We start from the raw sequence: 16,201 nt of genomic DNA, 5'->3' as shown, positions 1-16,201 counted from the left end.
TGGTGATGTTGATCCAAACAGGATCCTGAGTGCATTTTCACTGATGTAAAAGCCTGTTCTACTCTGTCCGTTTCACTTTCTGGGAGATAGGAGGTTTTGTTTTGTTTTTCATACACTTCAGTTTTATAGCTGCACGTATCTGATTCCATGGAGGGAAAAAATAAGTACAGAATCTGAATTAAATACTTCTGACTTCCAGCAGGAAATGATTTGTTATATGTGAATTTCAGTTCTTGTAGTGATGCAAATCCTGAAAGCATCCCAGGAGGGCTTCTGAAATAACTTATTTCCTCAACAAAGGCCTTGGAGTATTCTGTTTGGATGCAGCATTCTTGTTCTAGTGTCCTGGTTTTCTCTGACTTGACAAAGGAATTAAAAAGCAACTAAAGCTGTGCAAAATCTAAGTGATTTTTTTTAATTGAGATTTAGCATCTCCTGCTTTCTTCACCTGAATTCTTATCATTGATTGTTATTTATCTATCAGAGTCATCTGTTCAATGTATTTCTGTCAGTTCCATGACCGTTTTGGCCATTGCTGCACTTCCTTGGGCAGATGTCTTCTATCTTGGAACACCCTAGAAGAACATTTCCAGTTAGGGAAACTTCAGCATGAACTGAAGCGTATTCTGTATGCTGGCCTGTCATCTTACTCAATAAAACCAAGGTGATTCTGGCTATCCCTGAAAACCCAAGACAACAATTCATAGATTAGAACGTGTATAATTCATTTTCTGTCTTTCTCACAAGGCAGAGTTTTCCAGCTCAGTGAAGTTTAGTGGAATATACATTCTGAGACATTCTCAAATTGTTAGAAAAGGGCGAATTCTGCAGCTGGGATGTGTCAGGAGAATGGCAGGCTGCTGCTTTGCACTTTATTTAAAAAAAATGAAGAGTTCTGTTTCTGAGAGTGAAGTTACTTAGGAGTTATGTGTGTGTCTCTTTCTAAATAAACACGTGTGACTGTATTGCAGCAGTCAATGCCAAGAGAGCATCTCATCTGTGAGCACTTCTGCCTCTTTTGGGATGTGTACGTTTTCATCGTTGTCATCTTCTGAGCTGAATCAGAATCACCAGAACCGGCAGTAGAGCAAATGGAGCAGTGAGAGTGCATCCAGCCTCACTGCTGGAAATAGCTGAGATCTTTCAGAATGACAATTCATTCTTTTTTTTACCGTAGGTTGAGGGTGGATAGCCAACTATTGAAAAAACCATTGTATTTTCTGATTGGCCATCTGGCTGATCCCATTCCTGGCCCTTCATGTTTGACAGCATGTATTTCTGGGGGTAAATAAGCTGTAAGTGTGAAGTCCTTGTGTGCATCCCCTGACTTCTGAGCTAGTTTACTAAAGTATACGATTAAACTTAAAAGTTGAAGGTAGGAGGAACGTGGGCTGCCTTTTGAAGTGCACTGCAGTGCATGAAAATAACTTGCTCGACTAAAACCATAGCCTAAACTATTCATTACAGATAATTAAACAAAACAAAGTGTGCATAATTTGTAAAATGTTGTAAAATGGAACCTGCTTTGGCAGGGGGGTTGGACTCGATCTCTGGAGGTCCCTTCCAACCCCTACAATTCTGTGATTCTGTTATTATATGTTTCTAGCCTTAAGAATAAGTGACAATACAGTCGCGGTCATGTAGTTCATTTCTCCACCACGTTCTGCAGTTTTGAATTGTAGTGACCTTAAGATCATGCAATCTCCTGTGCTTTCCCCCCCCCTTTTTTTTTTTCCTCTCTGCTTTGCTTTTTTTCTCCTCCTTACTTGAGCATGGGAGAATAAATGGAGAAGATGATGTTTCAAACAGTGACATGGCTTCCAAACAGTGAGCCTCTGTTTGCAGAGATTATGATCAACCTGTCTAGGGCCCAAGTCAAGACAGTTCTGATTCAGGAATATAGAATTATCCTGATACAGCCGTTCTATTTACAGAGATCCTTCTCATTTGAAAAGTAGTCAATGTGATCAGCCAAGTGAAGAGGACAGAAGCACAGCTTCAAGATAAATACGTACGTAAAGAGGGAACCAATTGCTGAGAGCTAGAGAATCATAGAATGGCCAGGGCTGAAAAGGACCACAGTGATCATGTAGTTTCAACCCCCTGCTGTGTGCAGGGTCACCAACCACCAGACCAGGCTGCCCAGAGCCACATCCAGCCTGGCCTTGAATACCTGCAGGAAATTCAGAGAAGAAGGAAAAGCCCAGAAAGTTCCTTAGTAACGTGCAGGACTGTGCATCCGAATGATGGAGGAGAGGGACAAACAGGAGCTGCATTGTGAGTTTTTAGTTTTATGCCAGTAGTTTTCCTCGAATCTACTTTTTTTTAACAGCATTGCTTTCTTTTTCAGTTTGAACTGGCTCTTTAAAAACCGTGCGGGATGGTTATGACCTTGAAAAATAATGGGATTTAAAATTGTTTTGACTCTAGTGCAGCCATAGTCCGCCCCATCAAGGTTCTTTTTTGTCAGCACCTTCTCAAGTGCTACGAGTTTCCACTGCTTCAGCACCGCAGGGTATATCTGCTCTCCTCCGTGCCGTAGGTAAGGCACAGGGCTGTATTGATGTCCGGGACCCTGGAGCCCTGTGCTGGGATTGTGTGTCAGCAGGACAAAGGGATGGCGCCGACCGGCCTGCCGTGTGCGCTGCTAACTCGAATTAATTACAAACCAATCGAATCCGTTGCAGCCAATTGGTAAACTAATTGGTAATTTTAGCTGTACATCTATATGTAGTTATCTGGATGCCTGTAACGGCGCTTTCAGAGCCACTTTTGTTCTGCTTCATCCTGCTTGACAAAATGGCCCTCATAGCTTTAGGGAGAAAGATGTGCATCAGTGAATGTGGGGCAGCTCCAGCTGCTTGTCTTGTTTGTATTCCCTTGTTCGTAGGACATGACTCGGATTACAGCTGCATGGCTCTGCTCTGATCATTTCTGATAATGTGTAGCTAAACATTCCTTAAAATAGGTTAAGCCATTTATTGTGTCTTTTCCATGTGCCAACTAAATTCAGAAATGTAACTCATGTTCAGATGGATTTTTTTTTTTTTTCTTTGGTGGAATATCTCAGTGACAGACTTGAAAAGTAAATGATTCAGAATTAAATTTTGCTTTCTATGCCCTCATTGTTAATAACAGTCAGCACAGCTTAGCATAGGCTAGCTGAAATGGATGTGAATTGAATTAGAAAGCTGAAATTTTATTAGTGAAACTGGAAAAAAGAGCTGCTTCAAACACTCGCCTCGTTCATGCCTTGGAGCAGACCTTACTTATGAATTATTTTCGTGTTGTAAACTAACTGCCTTGTAAGAAAGATTTTTGTTTGCTTTCTTGTGGAGGATTTCAAAACAAAGAGCAACTTTTAGGTCAGCAGTGGTATTGTTTGACTTTGTGTGACTTTTTTTGATATAACAGACGGCACATGCTCTGGGTCTGTCATCCCTACTAGTGAATACTTACATGCAAGCTGAAGCTGGCTTTCAAACATGCATTTGTTAAACAAAAGGAATAATCATTGCTAAATGTTACACAGCAGTCTGTGTGTTAAGATCCTTTTTGTGTTACAGGTAAAGCTGGGTAGGAAGTGATGTTACAAAAGCAGGCATTAGCTAGCTTTACTGGGGCACTAGCTGCCGTGGTCAGTACTGAAATGTTTATTGTTTTGCCCTTAGGGACTTACACATTTGAGATCACTCCCCAAATATTTCCCTCTAATAACTTTGAAAGGAACATTTCTCCTAATGGAGCAATTAAGATTTTGGCATAGAAAAGAATTTGCAAATCAGGAGAAAGTCATTCATATTCTTTCCTTTTATTGTAATCACAGAATCCAAGCTTCATTTATGGATCTTCCAACATGTTTTCATAGAGCAGTGTTGCATGCATGTTTCAGAGACCAGTGTTCACTGGTCTGTGAAAGCTTTTGTTTCTGATGCATGTAATCTTGAAGCAGCTGCTTTGGAAATGCATTAATATGTCTGTGGGTGATCATCAGGTCTGCGGGCTGATGGTGTGTGTGCTTTTTGTCATGTTCAGGAAATGAGACTTTGAGTATATATGTGGAACATGAGTGATTTCCTGCCTCTGTGCCTTGTAAAAATGGCTCCCTTCTTGGCCATGTTGGAGCAGAGAGCCACAGGTTGCTCAGGGAACTTTGCTGTGGAAAGCCGTCAGTGCTGAGTAAGGGCTGCAGGATCCCATCTTACTTTTAATTTTTGATTGTTTCTGTATGGAGTCTGATCTTTCAGTATTTACTGCAGTGACACATTTGTCCAAACTGGAATGATGGAAGTTAAACATGAGGATATTTGTGTTGGAAACAAGTCATTCAGTTCTGTACTGCTCAGCTGTTGACATTTTCACAGGATCACAGAATGGCCAGGGTTGGAAGGGACCTCAAGGATCATGAATCTCCAACCCCCTGCAGCATGCAGGGCCACCAACCTCCCCATTTCATACCAGACCAATTTTATTAGTGAATTTCTTCCTGATGTAACATGGAGTTAACTTGTCTTTTCGTAACAGTTCATTTTATGTGTTGGAGAGCAGTGCATCATTTGCAGTCTTCCTCTAATTTCTTAACCAAGGTTTTACAGTGTTCAAATGAAACTGCAGCATGTCCATGTGATTTCTGGCAGTGTGTTTAAACCTACCCAGAATTGTGGGATGGAGTAGTTTGCTCTTAAGATCTCTTTCAGTTGTGCTACTTTATGACAATATGTAAATCTTTCATACTGTAAGATGTGTTCACAAATGCAGCTTTCAGTGATGAGGTAACATAAAAGCACACAAATTCTTCAGCAATTCCATGTAGTTCAAAAGTGACTTTTAAAATGGTAGAAAATAAACTGGTTTCTAATGGTTGAAAAGTATAATCTGGGTATTGAACTTGTAAGGGCTCGGCAGGTAATCACTCCGTGCTGGAAAAGTCACAATTGGTGTCTGCTTCCTCACTTGTTAAGGTGCACTAATCAAAGGGGAGAATATGAGCTTTGTGTTTTGCAGGTCATCTTGTTTGTTTCTTGGTAAGTTCATGTCAAAGGCAATCTTTCCACAAATGAAATCCAATGCTTTCTCATGTTGCTTCTCCAAGTATTACCGTAAGATTCCTTTAAAAGCTGCCTAATCAGTCTGATCGTGCTGATAATTTGTGACAATAGGGTATCTGTCACAAACCTAGATGGGTAAAGCATTCGTTCATCCTTGCATCCTCTGGAAGCCCTCAGGAACAAGACAGAGGTTGAGCTTGCTGCTCTGCCCATGTTAGGTATTGTACTGCAGCCACCTGGCATTCTCCAGAAGGAATTCCCTCTGTCTGATACAGTTATCTTGGTATAACTGTTAAATTTTCACTCTGCAAACAGATTAATCATTTGCAGTGAGTTTTTACTTTCCTGCTATAAGGATTTATACCTTTTCTGCATATTTCATGAAGTACATCTAGTATGTTTCTGGGGATAATGACTGACAAAAAGCAAAACCAAAATAGCAGTGATATTTATGTTTGCTAGGAATAACTTTGTAGAAGAATTTTGCTCTGTTGTCCTTAAACATTAGATCTTGCAGAAGTCTTAGAAAATATGCCCTTTTTTTTTTTTTTTTTTTTTTTTTTGTAGAATGCATGTTTTAATGTTCTTTCACATCAAAATTTAAGATTTCTTGCTTTCAGGGTTTTTCTTGTTTTTATTTTTGACAGGAAAGATGCAGAACAGTAGATTTTCTTTCTTTTTCTTTTATTCATTTCTTGTTTGGGGACTGAGGATTGTTTTTTAAATGCAGAGACTGATGTAATGGTTGCTTTTCAGGAAGTCCTGATGATGCTCGATAACTATGTGAGGGACTTCAAAGCACTGATTGACTGGATACAGCTGCAAGAGAAGCTAGAGAAGGCTGATGCTCAAAGCAGGTAATCAGCTGCTGGGTTTTTTCCTTTCATTTATATCCCATGCTGACTGTTGATAAAATTTTGTCTGTGGCGAGCATTGAACAAATTGGGAAAATTGTAATGTCTGTTGTGGGGAACAGGGGGGGAAACTTTTCTTTTGGACAGACTTGGGGTGAGGACCTGGTGGGAGTTCTCATAGTGCTTAGTCCCTCATAGTGTTACTAGGGAGTAGTTGTACTGAAAATGGAAAAGAATTTGGAAGTATTTGAGAAGTAAAACTGTTTGTTTTAAGTAGGCATTGTAGTTTGCAAGAGTGAATGGTTTTTTGATCTGATTCTGGGTAATATGGTTTGGATTTGGTGTAGAAACAATTGCAAAGGTGTCTGATTACATTCAGCAATACTCCATAATGCTGCATAGCATTTACAGATGCAGATAAAGGATTATTGTGGACTTGTCATTTTTAACCTCTTCTTTCCTCAATTTGCAGGCCTACTTCACTAGCCTGGGAAGTAAAGAAAATGTCTCCAGGGCGCCACGTGATCCCAAGTCCCTCATCAGACAGAATCAGTGTGACATCAAATGCTCGGAGAAGTTTGAATTTTGGGTATGAGAACAGATAAGTCTATTAAAGCTAACATAAGGATTCATTTGAAACCGATAACATTCCATAATAATGTGACTTTGCTGCTTATTAAATTGTATATACACATTTGCATATGCTTTTCTTGCACAAATGCTCTATAAAAGGAAAACCTGTCAAGTAGTTAATTTTTGCCTATTTCATTGTATATTTAATTATTGGTTGATCAAAAGACCTGAACTTAAAATACAATTGCATTCATATTTCGTGTTTTCTGTTTCCCTGCTACTCTTTCCCTGCTACAAAACTAAGGTCAAAATGTGTGCGTTTTAAAATTGTGTGCTGTGCAGGTGTCCATCTGTTGAAGTAAATACCGGTCAAAAAGACTGAATGTAGTGAGATGATGAGCAGCAAAATTGATACAAGTTTAAATATAAAATGTTATATGGTAGAGTAATGCATCTTTCACTTTAAGTGACTGTGTGAAACAAAATTAGAGAGGTTGTCTGCTTAAATACATGATGATTGGAGGAAAACATGCACAAGCAATCGAATGGAGAAACTGACTATGGAGGAAATAAAAGTTCTTCCTTTTTGTTTTAAAAATCCTGAAGTTAATATTGTAAGGATTCAATTATATCTGTGGTTTCACTGTAAATTGCTGTAATGTGGGAGTAAGGTGAAGGAGATGTCACTCAGTGCTTGCACAGTCCTGATATTCTATTTGCTGAGCTGCATGGAGCTACGTGAGATAGGGTGCAGGAACTGCGGGGGACCTGTGATCTCATCTTGGAGTGCTTGTGGAAATAAGTCTGGTCTGACACTTCTGCTGTGCCTTTGTATACACTCTTTGTATACCTTGCTTTGTAAATATCTGCTATTTCTTGTAGCTAAGTTCATATCCTAGTGCATTCTGAGGGCTTTGGTCAGTCTGTCTTTGTGGTTTCTCACGCCCTAACGCTTCCCCTTAGAACTGATGAGGGCTGTGAACACTAGTGGGTATTTATGATATTGCTCTTTTTTGGTGGTTGCCTTGATAAACCTCTTGTTGTCCCACTGGCCTTAAGATATTGAATAGTCCAGTTATGTAGGGCTTTTCTGTGTGTTTGAAACTTGTGAGATCTCTATTTCTTTGTCCTTACTTTGCTTTAAGCTAGTGGAGCAGCTGGATTTCTTGGACCAGTTTACTCAGTGTTACAAGCTTGGAGAGAAGTCGCTTGTGTGATTGCAGATATAATGATTCATCTACTGAAGATAATTGGACATTTCTTGAATGGAGTGAATGCTACCATTTTCAAATATATTAAAAAAACAAACAAACAAAAAAAACTGGTTGCATTCACATAAAGAAAACCTGGTGGTTTGTACTGAAAATGGTCACTTTTTACAGCAGGCAAACTAAAATACTTGGTAAAGCACTGCAGTCCCAGAAGTGCCACATTGAGGCAGGCAATGCATCTTTCCACAAGTTGGGAAGATGGCCTTTTGGATTTCTTTCTGTGGAACAGGTAGTGGAAAATGGATGTATTAATTTGTTTACTCAACTGTCCAGCAAAACAGAGCATGTTACGGATTTGTGTGGTCTAGGTTTACAGCTCAACTTGCACTTTAATGGACTTCCTGTACATACAGTTTGACTCCTCATATGCATGGTGTTTGCAGCCGGATCTCTGCAGTTCATTGGTGCAGTTGGGCAGGAGCCAGGAAGATGCAAGAGAAGGGCTGTTCTGTTTGGCTGCAAATACTCACCATGTGTTTATTGTTATCATTTAAAAAAAACTTGCTATTAGAGAGTGTTTCTTGTGGGAACTGTTTATGCATTGCTACAATGTTGAATCTTTCTTTCACCATTAGGCATTTTTTAAATTTCAACCTGAGAATTTAGCTTCCTGTTCGTTTGGTTTCACTGACTTCTATGTATAAGGGATCTCACATGAAGATTTCTCTCCAGCTGTAGCACTGCTTGGTGTGTCCTTCTGTCCTCTCTGTGCCTGGACATGTGCAAAAGGCTGTTAGGGTAGTACCTGACAGCTCGACTTGCTGTTGCTGTGTTGCCATGTGCTTTGTTACTGAGTTGAATGTCAGTTTCCTAATGAGCCGTTCTGTTCTTTGATTAGATGCTAATAAGAGCTATGATTTTCATTTAGGAACCCATCAGTGGCCATTTCTGCAACGCGCCTGGCTCCTTCTGGTGTAAGCTGGGCTGATAAGGTAAAAGCCAACCATGGAAAAGCGGCCGGTCCTGAGTCAGCAGCTACACAAACCTGTCTGCCAGCCCCAATACAGAAGTCATCCCGAAAAAATGGCAAGTCTTTTTAAATGGCTTAAGTTATTTTTGCAAAATGCACTGTATGGTTGGTTCAACAAGTCACTTGTCTTCAAATGGAAATGTCTCGTTTTGCCTTGTATGATGTTAAAATCTAAGTCATAGATGGAGGGCAAAGACTACTGCAGCTTTATCACTATAATGGGTAAATTTTACACAGAGTTGTGTTTTCAAGTGCAGGTAATGTTCCATTGTATTTCCAGTAGCTATAAATTGATCAGTGAAAATTTCATTGCAAATCACCCCAAGAAAGATCTTTTGGTTGCAAGCTGGTAATCAAACTGAGAGCAAGGTGAGGGTAAGCTTAACACAATTTCTTTCTATGAAAAATCTGTATGTATGGTTTCTGTGTGTCATCATTTATGTCCAGAATCACAGTAGGAAAAGAGGGCTGTGATTTCCGGGCCAAATAAATTGAATTTTAAAAAAGGGTTTCAAATAATCTTCTAAGAGCAATATGTGCCTAGGATTCTCTAAAATAGCTGAAGTGCTGATATTACCAGAACTGTACTGAAGTTGAAAACGGTGCTCTTTCCTTCAATACAAAGGTTACAACGTGTAGTAATGAGTTTTTCTCTGAAGATGCTTTGTGGAGAATGCTTGAGGCTGGGGTCTGTTGTTCTAGAAGAGATGTGCTTGGATGGAAACATGAAAATCTTTGCCTCTTGGCATATGAAGTTAGGTTTTTTTGCACACGCTGGCATTCACAGGATTTAGAGATTCTAGTTGTTGGGTTTTTGAAACGTGAACTTAGTTGACACTGCAAAAACAGCAGGCTAGGATCAGTGTTCTAGTAAAATTTAGAAGTATTGTTTGAAAGTCACTGCAACAGATCGTATTAATTTAGTGTAGTTGTACTTTTATGCCAGTGGTAATAGAAATCCTTTATGGTGGTTCAGAAACACAATGTATCAGATCTAAAATACCGTGTCCAAGTCATGCAGTTTAATATAACTGAATTCAGTAGCATGCAGATCTTTATGCTTAGAAAGGAAGAATCAAAACCATACTCCTCAAGTAGTTGTTTGCATGAGGACTGATGGATGCTGTTTGTGTAATGGAACTCCTCAGTTCCACTGGGCTGTTTTGAACACAGTAGCAGTTGGCTGAGTTATTAGCACTGTAAGTGAAAGAGTAATTCCATCTTGAATTTTTGTGAGCAGTTAAAACTACTCATAAAGAAACTTTCTTCTGTTGATTCTCTCACACATTACCATGAAGGACTTCAAGCTGTTTTATCTTTATTAGGAATTCTTGGTGTGGGCAACTTCAGTAACTGCATAGAAAATAAAACTGATCTACACTTCCATCTCAGTAACGTCTTTCTGGGATGCTAGAAAGAAAACAAAAGGCCTTATTCTTATTTGAGCTTTAAAGTCTTTAAGGTCTGAAGAATTGGTGTGTTCTTGGCCATTACCTGCAGCCCATGAGCTCCAAAAAGAGCAATTCCAGTTAGGTCATGTAGAACTGGCCTAAGTGTTTTCAGTAACTTTTAGTATCAGATGTACTGCAAGATTCAGACTTCAAACATTTCATGTTTAGAATTAAGTTATTCCTTGCAGAGACTTTAACTCTCTTTAACATCCAGCATAGGAGAACTTCAGTGACTTCTCTCATGACTGAATTCTAATTTTTAAATGAAAAAAAATTGAATAGTTTTCTTGCAGCGCATTATCTCATATAGAGTAGTGTATCACTTCTGTAAAATCAAATTGATTTTGCTGATTGGAGTACAAGAGGATTTGTGAAGTTTATGCAAAGGGAATTACAAAGGCTCTTCACATGCATTATTGAAGCAGATGTGAGTCTTGTGTATCATCTGCTCTGCCTGTCTGCTGGCTAATGCACTCTGCACAACTGTTAGATGCACTCAGGTTTGGGGGAGGATTCTTCCTACTATGCTATAATGTTATCTTGCCTGCTCTAAAGCCCAGCTGGGGTTGCAGTGGCAAGATCTCCTGAAAACACTTTTTCTCCAGTGGTTTCAGACAGCATTAAGCCTCACCATGTTCTTGTGCAGTGGTATGATGCTGTTTCAAGCTGTATAATGTTATAATTATAAAATGAACAAGAGAGTTAGGCAAAGCAGTTATGATAACAAAAAGAGAATAGATAGAAAGCTTACCCACATCCTGGGCTCGCTGCAAAACTCCAGAGGAGGGATCTCCAGGAAAGATCCTTGGCAGTCAGCTCTTAAATGGCTCTAGGAGAGGTGCAGCCAGGCTCCTCCCCTTCCTGCAGCACAGGTGAGTTGCCTTCACTGTGCTCCTCATTGCTGACTCAGTGCTCACCTCAGGTGATCAATCAGGGGTTCATGCTGTGATTCAGCAGTTCCATAAACAAGCATTGATGGAATTTCCAAATTTAACTGGAGTGAGAAAATGCTTGTTTTTTCCATGTATTTCTGTAAATTATTTTTTCTGGATGCACAATTAAATGATGTTAAATTCTTACCTGATTTCCCTCTCTAAGCTCACTGCTACCCTCATTATTTTCTTAATTAAAAAAGAATAATTTCAGTCTTGAGTGTTTTCCTCAATCCAGAACCTAATCTAGCCTTATTTCAGAGCAGCTTCCTTCTGAGATCAGGTGATGGCAAGAGAAAGGCTTGGTTTGGTCACAGCAACGTGCAGAGGCAATAGCCTAGCATGGAAATAATTCCCAGGTGTCATTTGTAAGAGGTGAGATGGATAATACAGGTGTAATTGTTTTTTTCTATTTTAATTGCTCTTGTACATAGTTGCAAAGCAATACTTTTTGTAATGTAGCTTAGACTTCTGATCAGTAGGCTGTGCAGTGCTCTGAAGTAACAGTCCTGATCTGGGCTCAGGGGAGCACTGTAACTTCTGCACGTGGAGAGCAAATTGCACAGATGTCATCACAGGCAGACAGCAAGGGAGCTTGTTCCTGACTGGGTGCTCAAATTCTTAGGCAGAATTTCTATTGAAATCTTACATCCCCTCTCTCTCCTAACTCCATCCACCCCCCACCCTCCCCCCCCCAGAGTTTTAATATGAGTGAGTAGGGTCAGAAAGGCTCTGGTAGTGCATTGCTTGCCAGTAAGTTTTTAAGAAGGGATATACATCTCCTGAGGTAGAACTCCTGAGGGCTTTGCACTTTATTGGCTAGATGTATTTTATGGATGGTGCCAATAAGCTGCTTGGCCAGTTCTTCCAGATGGAGCAAGCTGGAAAGAACAAGGCCCTGGTGGCTGTGAGGGCCTCAAGGTAACAGATGGCTTGTCGTATCCATGTAACACGAGAGCAAGTGGGGACAGAGAGGTTCTAGTGAAACTGGAGAGTGATCAAGGTAGTCAGATGAATTATTCATTAACAAAACTCATCAAGTAATCAAACCCAGTGTGTGATACTTAGCATGTGGAGAAGGCTGCTGGGCTATATGAAAAGTTCCAGGTTTATGTGAAGAATGGAAGAATAATGCCCTAATGACTATTGCCCTTGCTTCAGATTAGGAGCTGTGTGATCTAATGTCAATAAATGAATTAGCTTTCCATTTTTTTTGCTTAAAAACAATCCTGGAAGTGGCTGAGTGCAAAACTGCTGGGAGAATGGAAGTGAAAGAGTAACTTTCACAGCTGGTTGTCAGATGGCATAGAACTGACACTGAATGTTCTTGCACTCTGAATGCATGTTTGCATTAAAAAATGCTTTGTATTTAGAGAATTCACCAAATAATAGTATTTACAATGGAAAAGATGTATCTATGCACTGCTGAATATTTAGCTGAAAAGTCCTGAGTAAAAGATCTGGCAGCAAAGAAGTGCAAACTAAAAATTGTGCATGTGTGGCTTCTAATAAAAGATTCATTCCTGTGGTAATGATGAGTATGATGTTGCATGTAATGATGTGAGCTGGAAGGGACCTTAAAGCCCACCCAGCCTCACCCCTCCCAAGGCTGGTTGTCCCCCAGCTCAGGCTACCCAGAGCCCATCCATGGCCTTGGGCACCTCCAGGGATGGGGCACCCACAGCTTTGGGCAGCAGTGCCAGCACCTCACTGCCCTCTGCGTAAAAATTTCCCATTGCCATGCTTTTAGTAATTTGTACTTTACTGTTTGAGGGTACTAAGAAATACATTACAAAGCAAGGAATCATCTAGGTAAGGCAGGCATGAATTTACTTTTTGGTAGAATGAACTTCAGTAGATTTTAGGGAAAGATACTAAAAGATATCGGTGCAATTATTATTTAGATATCTAGAATATTCTTATCCATATTAGGAAAATTATCAATAGATACTGGAATTTTCTGGGGATATCTCCTGAACTTGTTTAATGTAGAGAAGATGCCACATCTATTAACTTAAGACATCTTTTAGAACAAGTAGAAGTGAAATCTTGCAACACTCTCATTTTGGAAAGGACCTGCTGAAGGTACTCCAATCCAGAAATCTGCTGCAGTAAAACAGCAGGGGTTGGGTGGATTTCAGCAGTCTTCTGAAAAGTCTCTTCATTGTTTGTTTTGCTTGCTGTGCAGGGTGAGTTCTTATGCCAGTATCTATCATATGCAAAATCTTTGTGGTCATACCAAGTATAGAGGTCAATGAAGGAGATGCAGATGTCACTTATGGGGTCTGAGCAGTCCCTGCAGTCCCATGTAATACAGGGCTGTGCTTTGTGCACTCTGTGCCTGGAGCTTTCTATGGTAAATCTGCTTGTGGTTCCTGTACATAGCAGGGGGTTGAAACTAGACGATCATTGTGGTCCTTTTCGACCCAGGCCATTCTATTATTGTTGCCTATTTAAAACCCTGTTTGCCCGTTCCAGCTGTTCCACATGGAAGCACGCTGAAGTGCACCTAAGAAGAATGAAAGAAAGACTTTGGGGAGACATGTCTGGTTACCACTGGTAATCTGAAGAGATTGCTGCAGTCACGGGGCTCTGAGCTACCTGGCCTGGTGGGGGTGTCCCTTCCTCTGGTGGGGGTTGGGGCTGGATGACTTTGGAGGTCCCTTCCAACCTAAACTATTCTATGATTCGTGCACAGTTTTGGATTTTTTGATTATGAAAATGAATGTTAAGGCTGGTCTTTTTTATGTATTGGAAATTGCATTAGAATAAAAAGACGTGCTGTGAAAGCAAGAAAAGTATTTTGGTCTCCGATCTCCCCATAGGTGTGTTGGCCTGCAGGAAGTTGATAGTGGCAGTCTGTGAAGCTGGCATTTATTCTATGGTACTTACACAGACATCTAAAAGAGCGTGGTAATCTTAGAGAGCATCACACTTGCATTTTATATTTAAGTTAGTGTTTTCAATAGAAATGCAGCAAGGCATTCTTTAGGTTAGTAATGTGAAATCCATCATAATACATCAATCATTCTGTTTTCCAGCTACCCTCAGGTGTTTCAAGTTACAGTTTTTGACAACTAAATAGACTCATTCATATTTATGTTTATGTTAAATTTTAATGTTAGGGTTCTGATTGTTATGCTTGAGCTGCAGGACCATCTTTAGTTTCTAAAAGCTGTAGAAATACCCTAAGAATTTTATTTTATTTTACTTTTTTTTTTTTTTTTAGTGTAAAGTTCTACAGTGGCATAGCATTTTCTTTTCCTCAGAAGAAAACCATTTACTGTTGGGTATTTGGATTCCATATCATGCTTTGCATAGGAGACAGAGCTTCATGCTCTAAAAATGAGAGTTCTTTACACAGCATTTCTCTTTATGATTTATATTGCCATACTGTTTCATCAAGTGCTAAATTTTAAGGTACGTTATGAATGTATGCTCTTGATGAAAGGAGGAGAGTATTGGGGGGGTTACTGAAAAAAATTGTATTTCTTGAAACTGAGCCTGAATTAAATGCTTTAAATGAGGCTCCATTTTGTGGTATAGCTCATTTAAGCTTTTCTTCTGCATATAGATACTTGTCAGCTTGCCTTTTGCACTCTTGGGTCATCAAGTCTCAAAAGAATCAGTTATGTAAAGATGTATGGGAAATGGCATGGTGGTATAAATTGGAGGCCATGAGAATGTTGTCTATAAAGATATCTACCTTGATTTGCTAGAAACGCTAGAATCACATGGAAGACCTGCTAATTCAGGCAGACAGATGAAATTTTGAAGGTTTTCCAAGTATGTGTCAAAAGTAGATATCAGAAATGTTGGTCAGCATGTTGTACCTTATAGCTATTTAACTATCAAAGTAAATGGGAGAAAGCTGCACTCTTAAGTGCTCCTTCAAATTGGAATCCAACTGTAACAATATTTGGCTGTTTCTAGGAATTTAGGAAAACAAATTTTCTCAAAGCTGACACCAGTTACTGTATTTGTTTGTTTTTTAAATATCAGAATGAAAAAGAGAGGGGAAAAAAGTAAACGCTTCTGAAAGAATCGTAGACCACATTTTGGATGGTTCCTTAGACCTCGTTTCTGGACCTCACTTAGACCTGTAGTTACAGCTGTGCTTGCTGAGGTCTGTGCTTTTCCAGAGGCATCTAATGCTGCTGTTGCTGCATGTGCTATCTGGTGAAATTGAAGCAGATATGAAATGTCTAGGTACATGGTGCCATTTTTGCCTGGTTATGTGTATGGGTAATTCAGCTTGGTGACATTCCGTGAAGAGAGTTGTTGAGTGTTTATGAAACCGGCAGCTCTCCTTGAAGCTGCAAGCTTTGCCAAATAATATTCCATTGAGGTTTTGGTTTAAATTTTTTAAGGGAATGTTTTTGCTGTACAACTTGTGGAATGCTGCTATAAAATAGTTACCATACCTCTGTTATTGTCCTTTTCTTGGAATGAGATGTTCTTTTTTCTCAATGTAGATCGGAAGGATGCAGAGGGCTGGGAAACGGTTCAGCGTGGGAGGCCTGTTCGATCTCGATCCACTGTTGCATTGGCAACAAAAGCTCCTGTAGCTGCAGAATCACTCAAGTCTAGAGGTGACAGTGACAAAGAAAACGTCGTTTCACCACCATCGGAGAATAAGCCTGAGAATTCACTCACGAGTGATGGTGCACCCAAAAGCACAGAGCTTGTACAGAAAGCCCCTGTACATCAGTCTGAACATCCTCTTATCGAGAGGACTCAGGTCGGTAAAATTTTGGGCCATTTTTCTAGCCTTAAGTCTTGCAGTTTTTCTTTGGAGAATTTTCTTGAGGAAGCTTGTATTCACTGAACAGATTGTGGGAGAGTTTAGATTTATATTTGTGGAAGTGCATTAAGGTGTTGGCAAGGTAAAAATCATGATGTGGACCATATATATCATGATATGAACTGTAATATGAACCATATTATTCACAGGCTTTCATTGTTTTCCAAAAACTGATCTTTATGTACAGCTCCTGTATAGGGAAGTTCAGATAAAGATCCTGCTTTTGCAAAGTTACAACCAACTGGAAATATGTGTAATTGGAGTTGTTTAAATCACTCACCATAAGGATGCCTGATAT

The 16,201-nt window shown here is 39.7% G+C and overlaps 1 protein-coding gene across 5 annotated transcripts in view; it reads left to right on the top strand.

Moving 5' to 3' along the window:
* The window catches only part of SCAPER (S-phase cyclin A associated protein in the ER), a 142,888-nt gene that overhangs the window by 18,018 nt on the left and 108,669 nt on the right, over positions 1 to 16,201 (top strand). For all 5 annotated transcript variants that reach the window (XM_052671512.1, XM_052671509.1, XM_052671511.1 and 2 more), the window contains 4 exons: positions 5,805 to 5,905; positions 6,375 to 6,491; positions 8,615 to 8,772; positions 15,575 to 15,840. In XM_052671512.1, coding sequence (XP_052527472.1) covers positions 5,805 to 5,905; positions 6,375 to 6,491; positions 8,615 to 8,772; positions 15,575 to 15,840 — 642 coding nt within the window. The remainder of the gene's footprint in view (positions 1 to 5,804; positions 5,906 to 6,374; positions 6,492 to 8,614; positions 8,773 to 15,574; positions 15,841 to 16,201) is intronic.

Source organism: Tympanuchus pallidicinctus, unplaced genomic scaffold (assembly GCF_026119805.1).
Source record: "Tympanuchus pallidicinctus isolate F22 unplaced genomic scaffold, pur_lepc_1.0 scaffold12, whole genome shotgun sequence".
Lineage (NCBI taxonomy): Eukaryota > Metazoa > Chordata > Aves > Galliformes > Phasianidae > Tympanuchus > Tympanuchus pallidicinctus.
The sequence above is the reverse complement of the archived record's forward strand: the minus strand, read 5'-3'. Positions and strand labels throughout refer to the sequence as shown.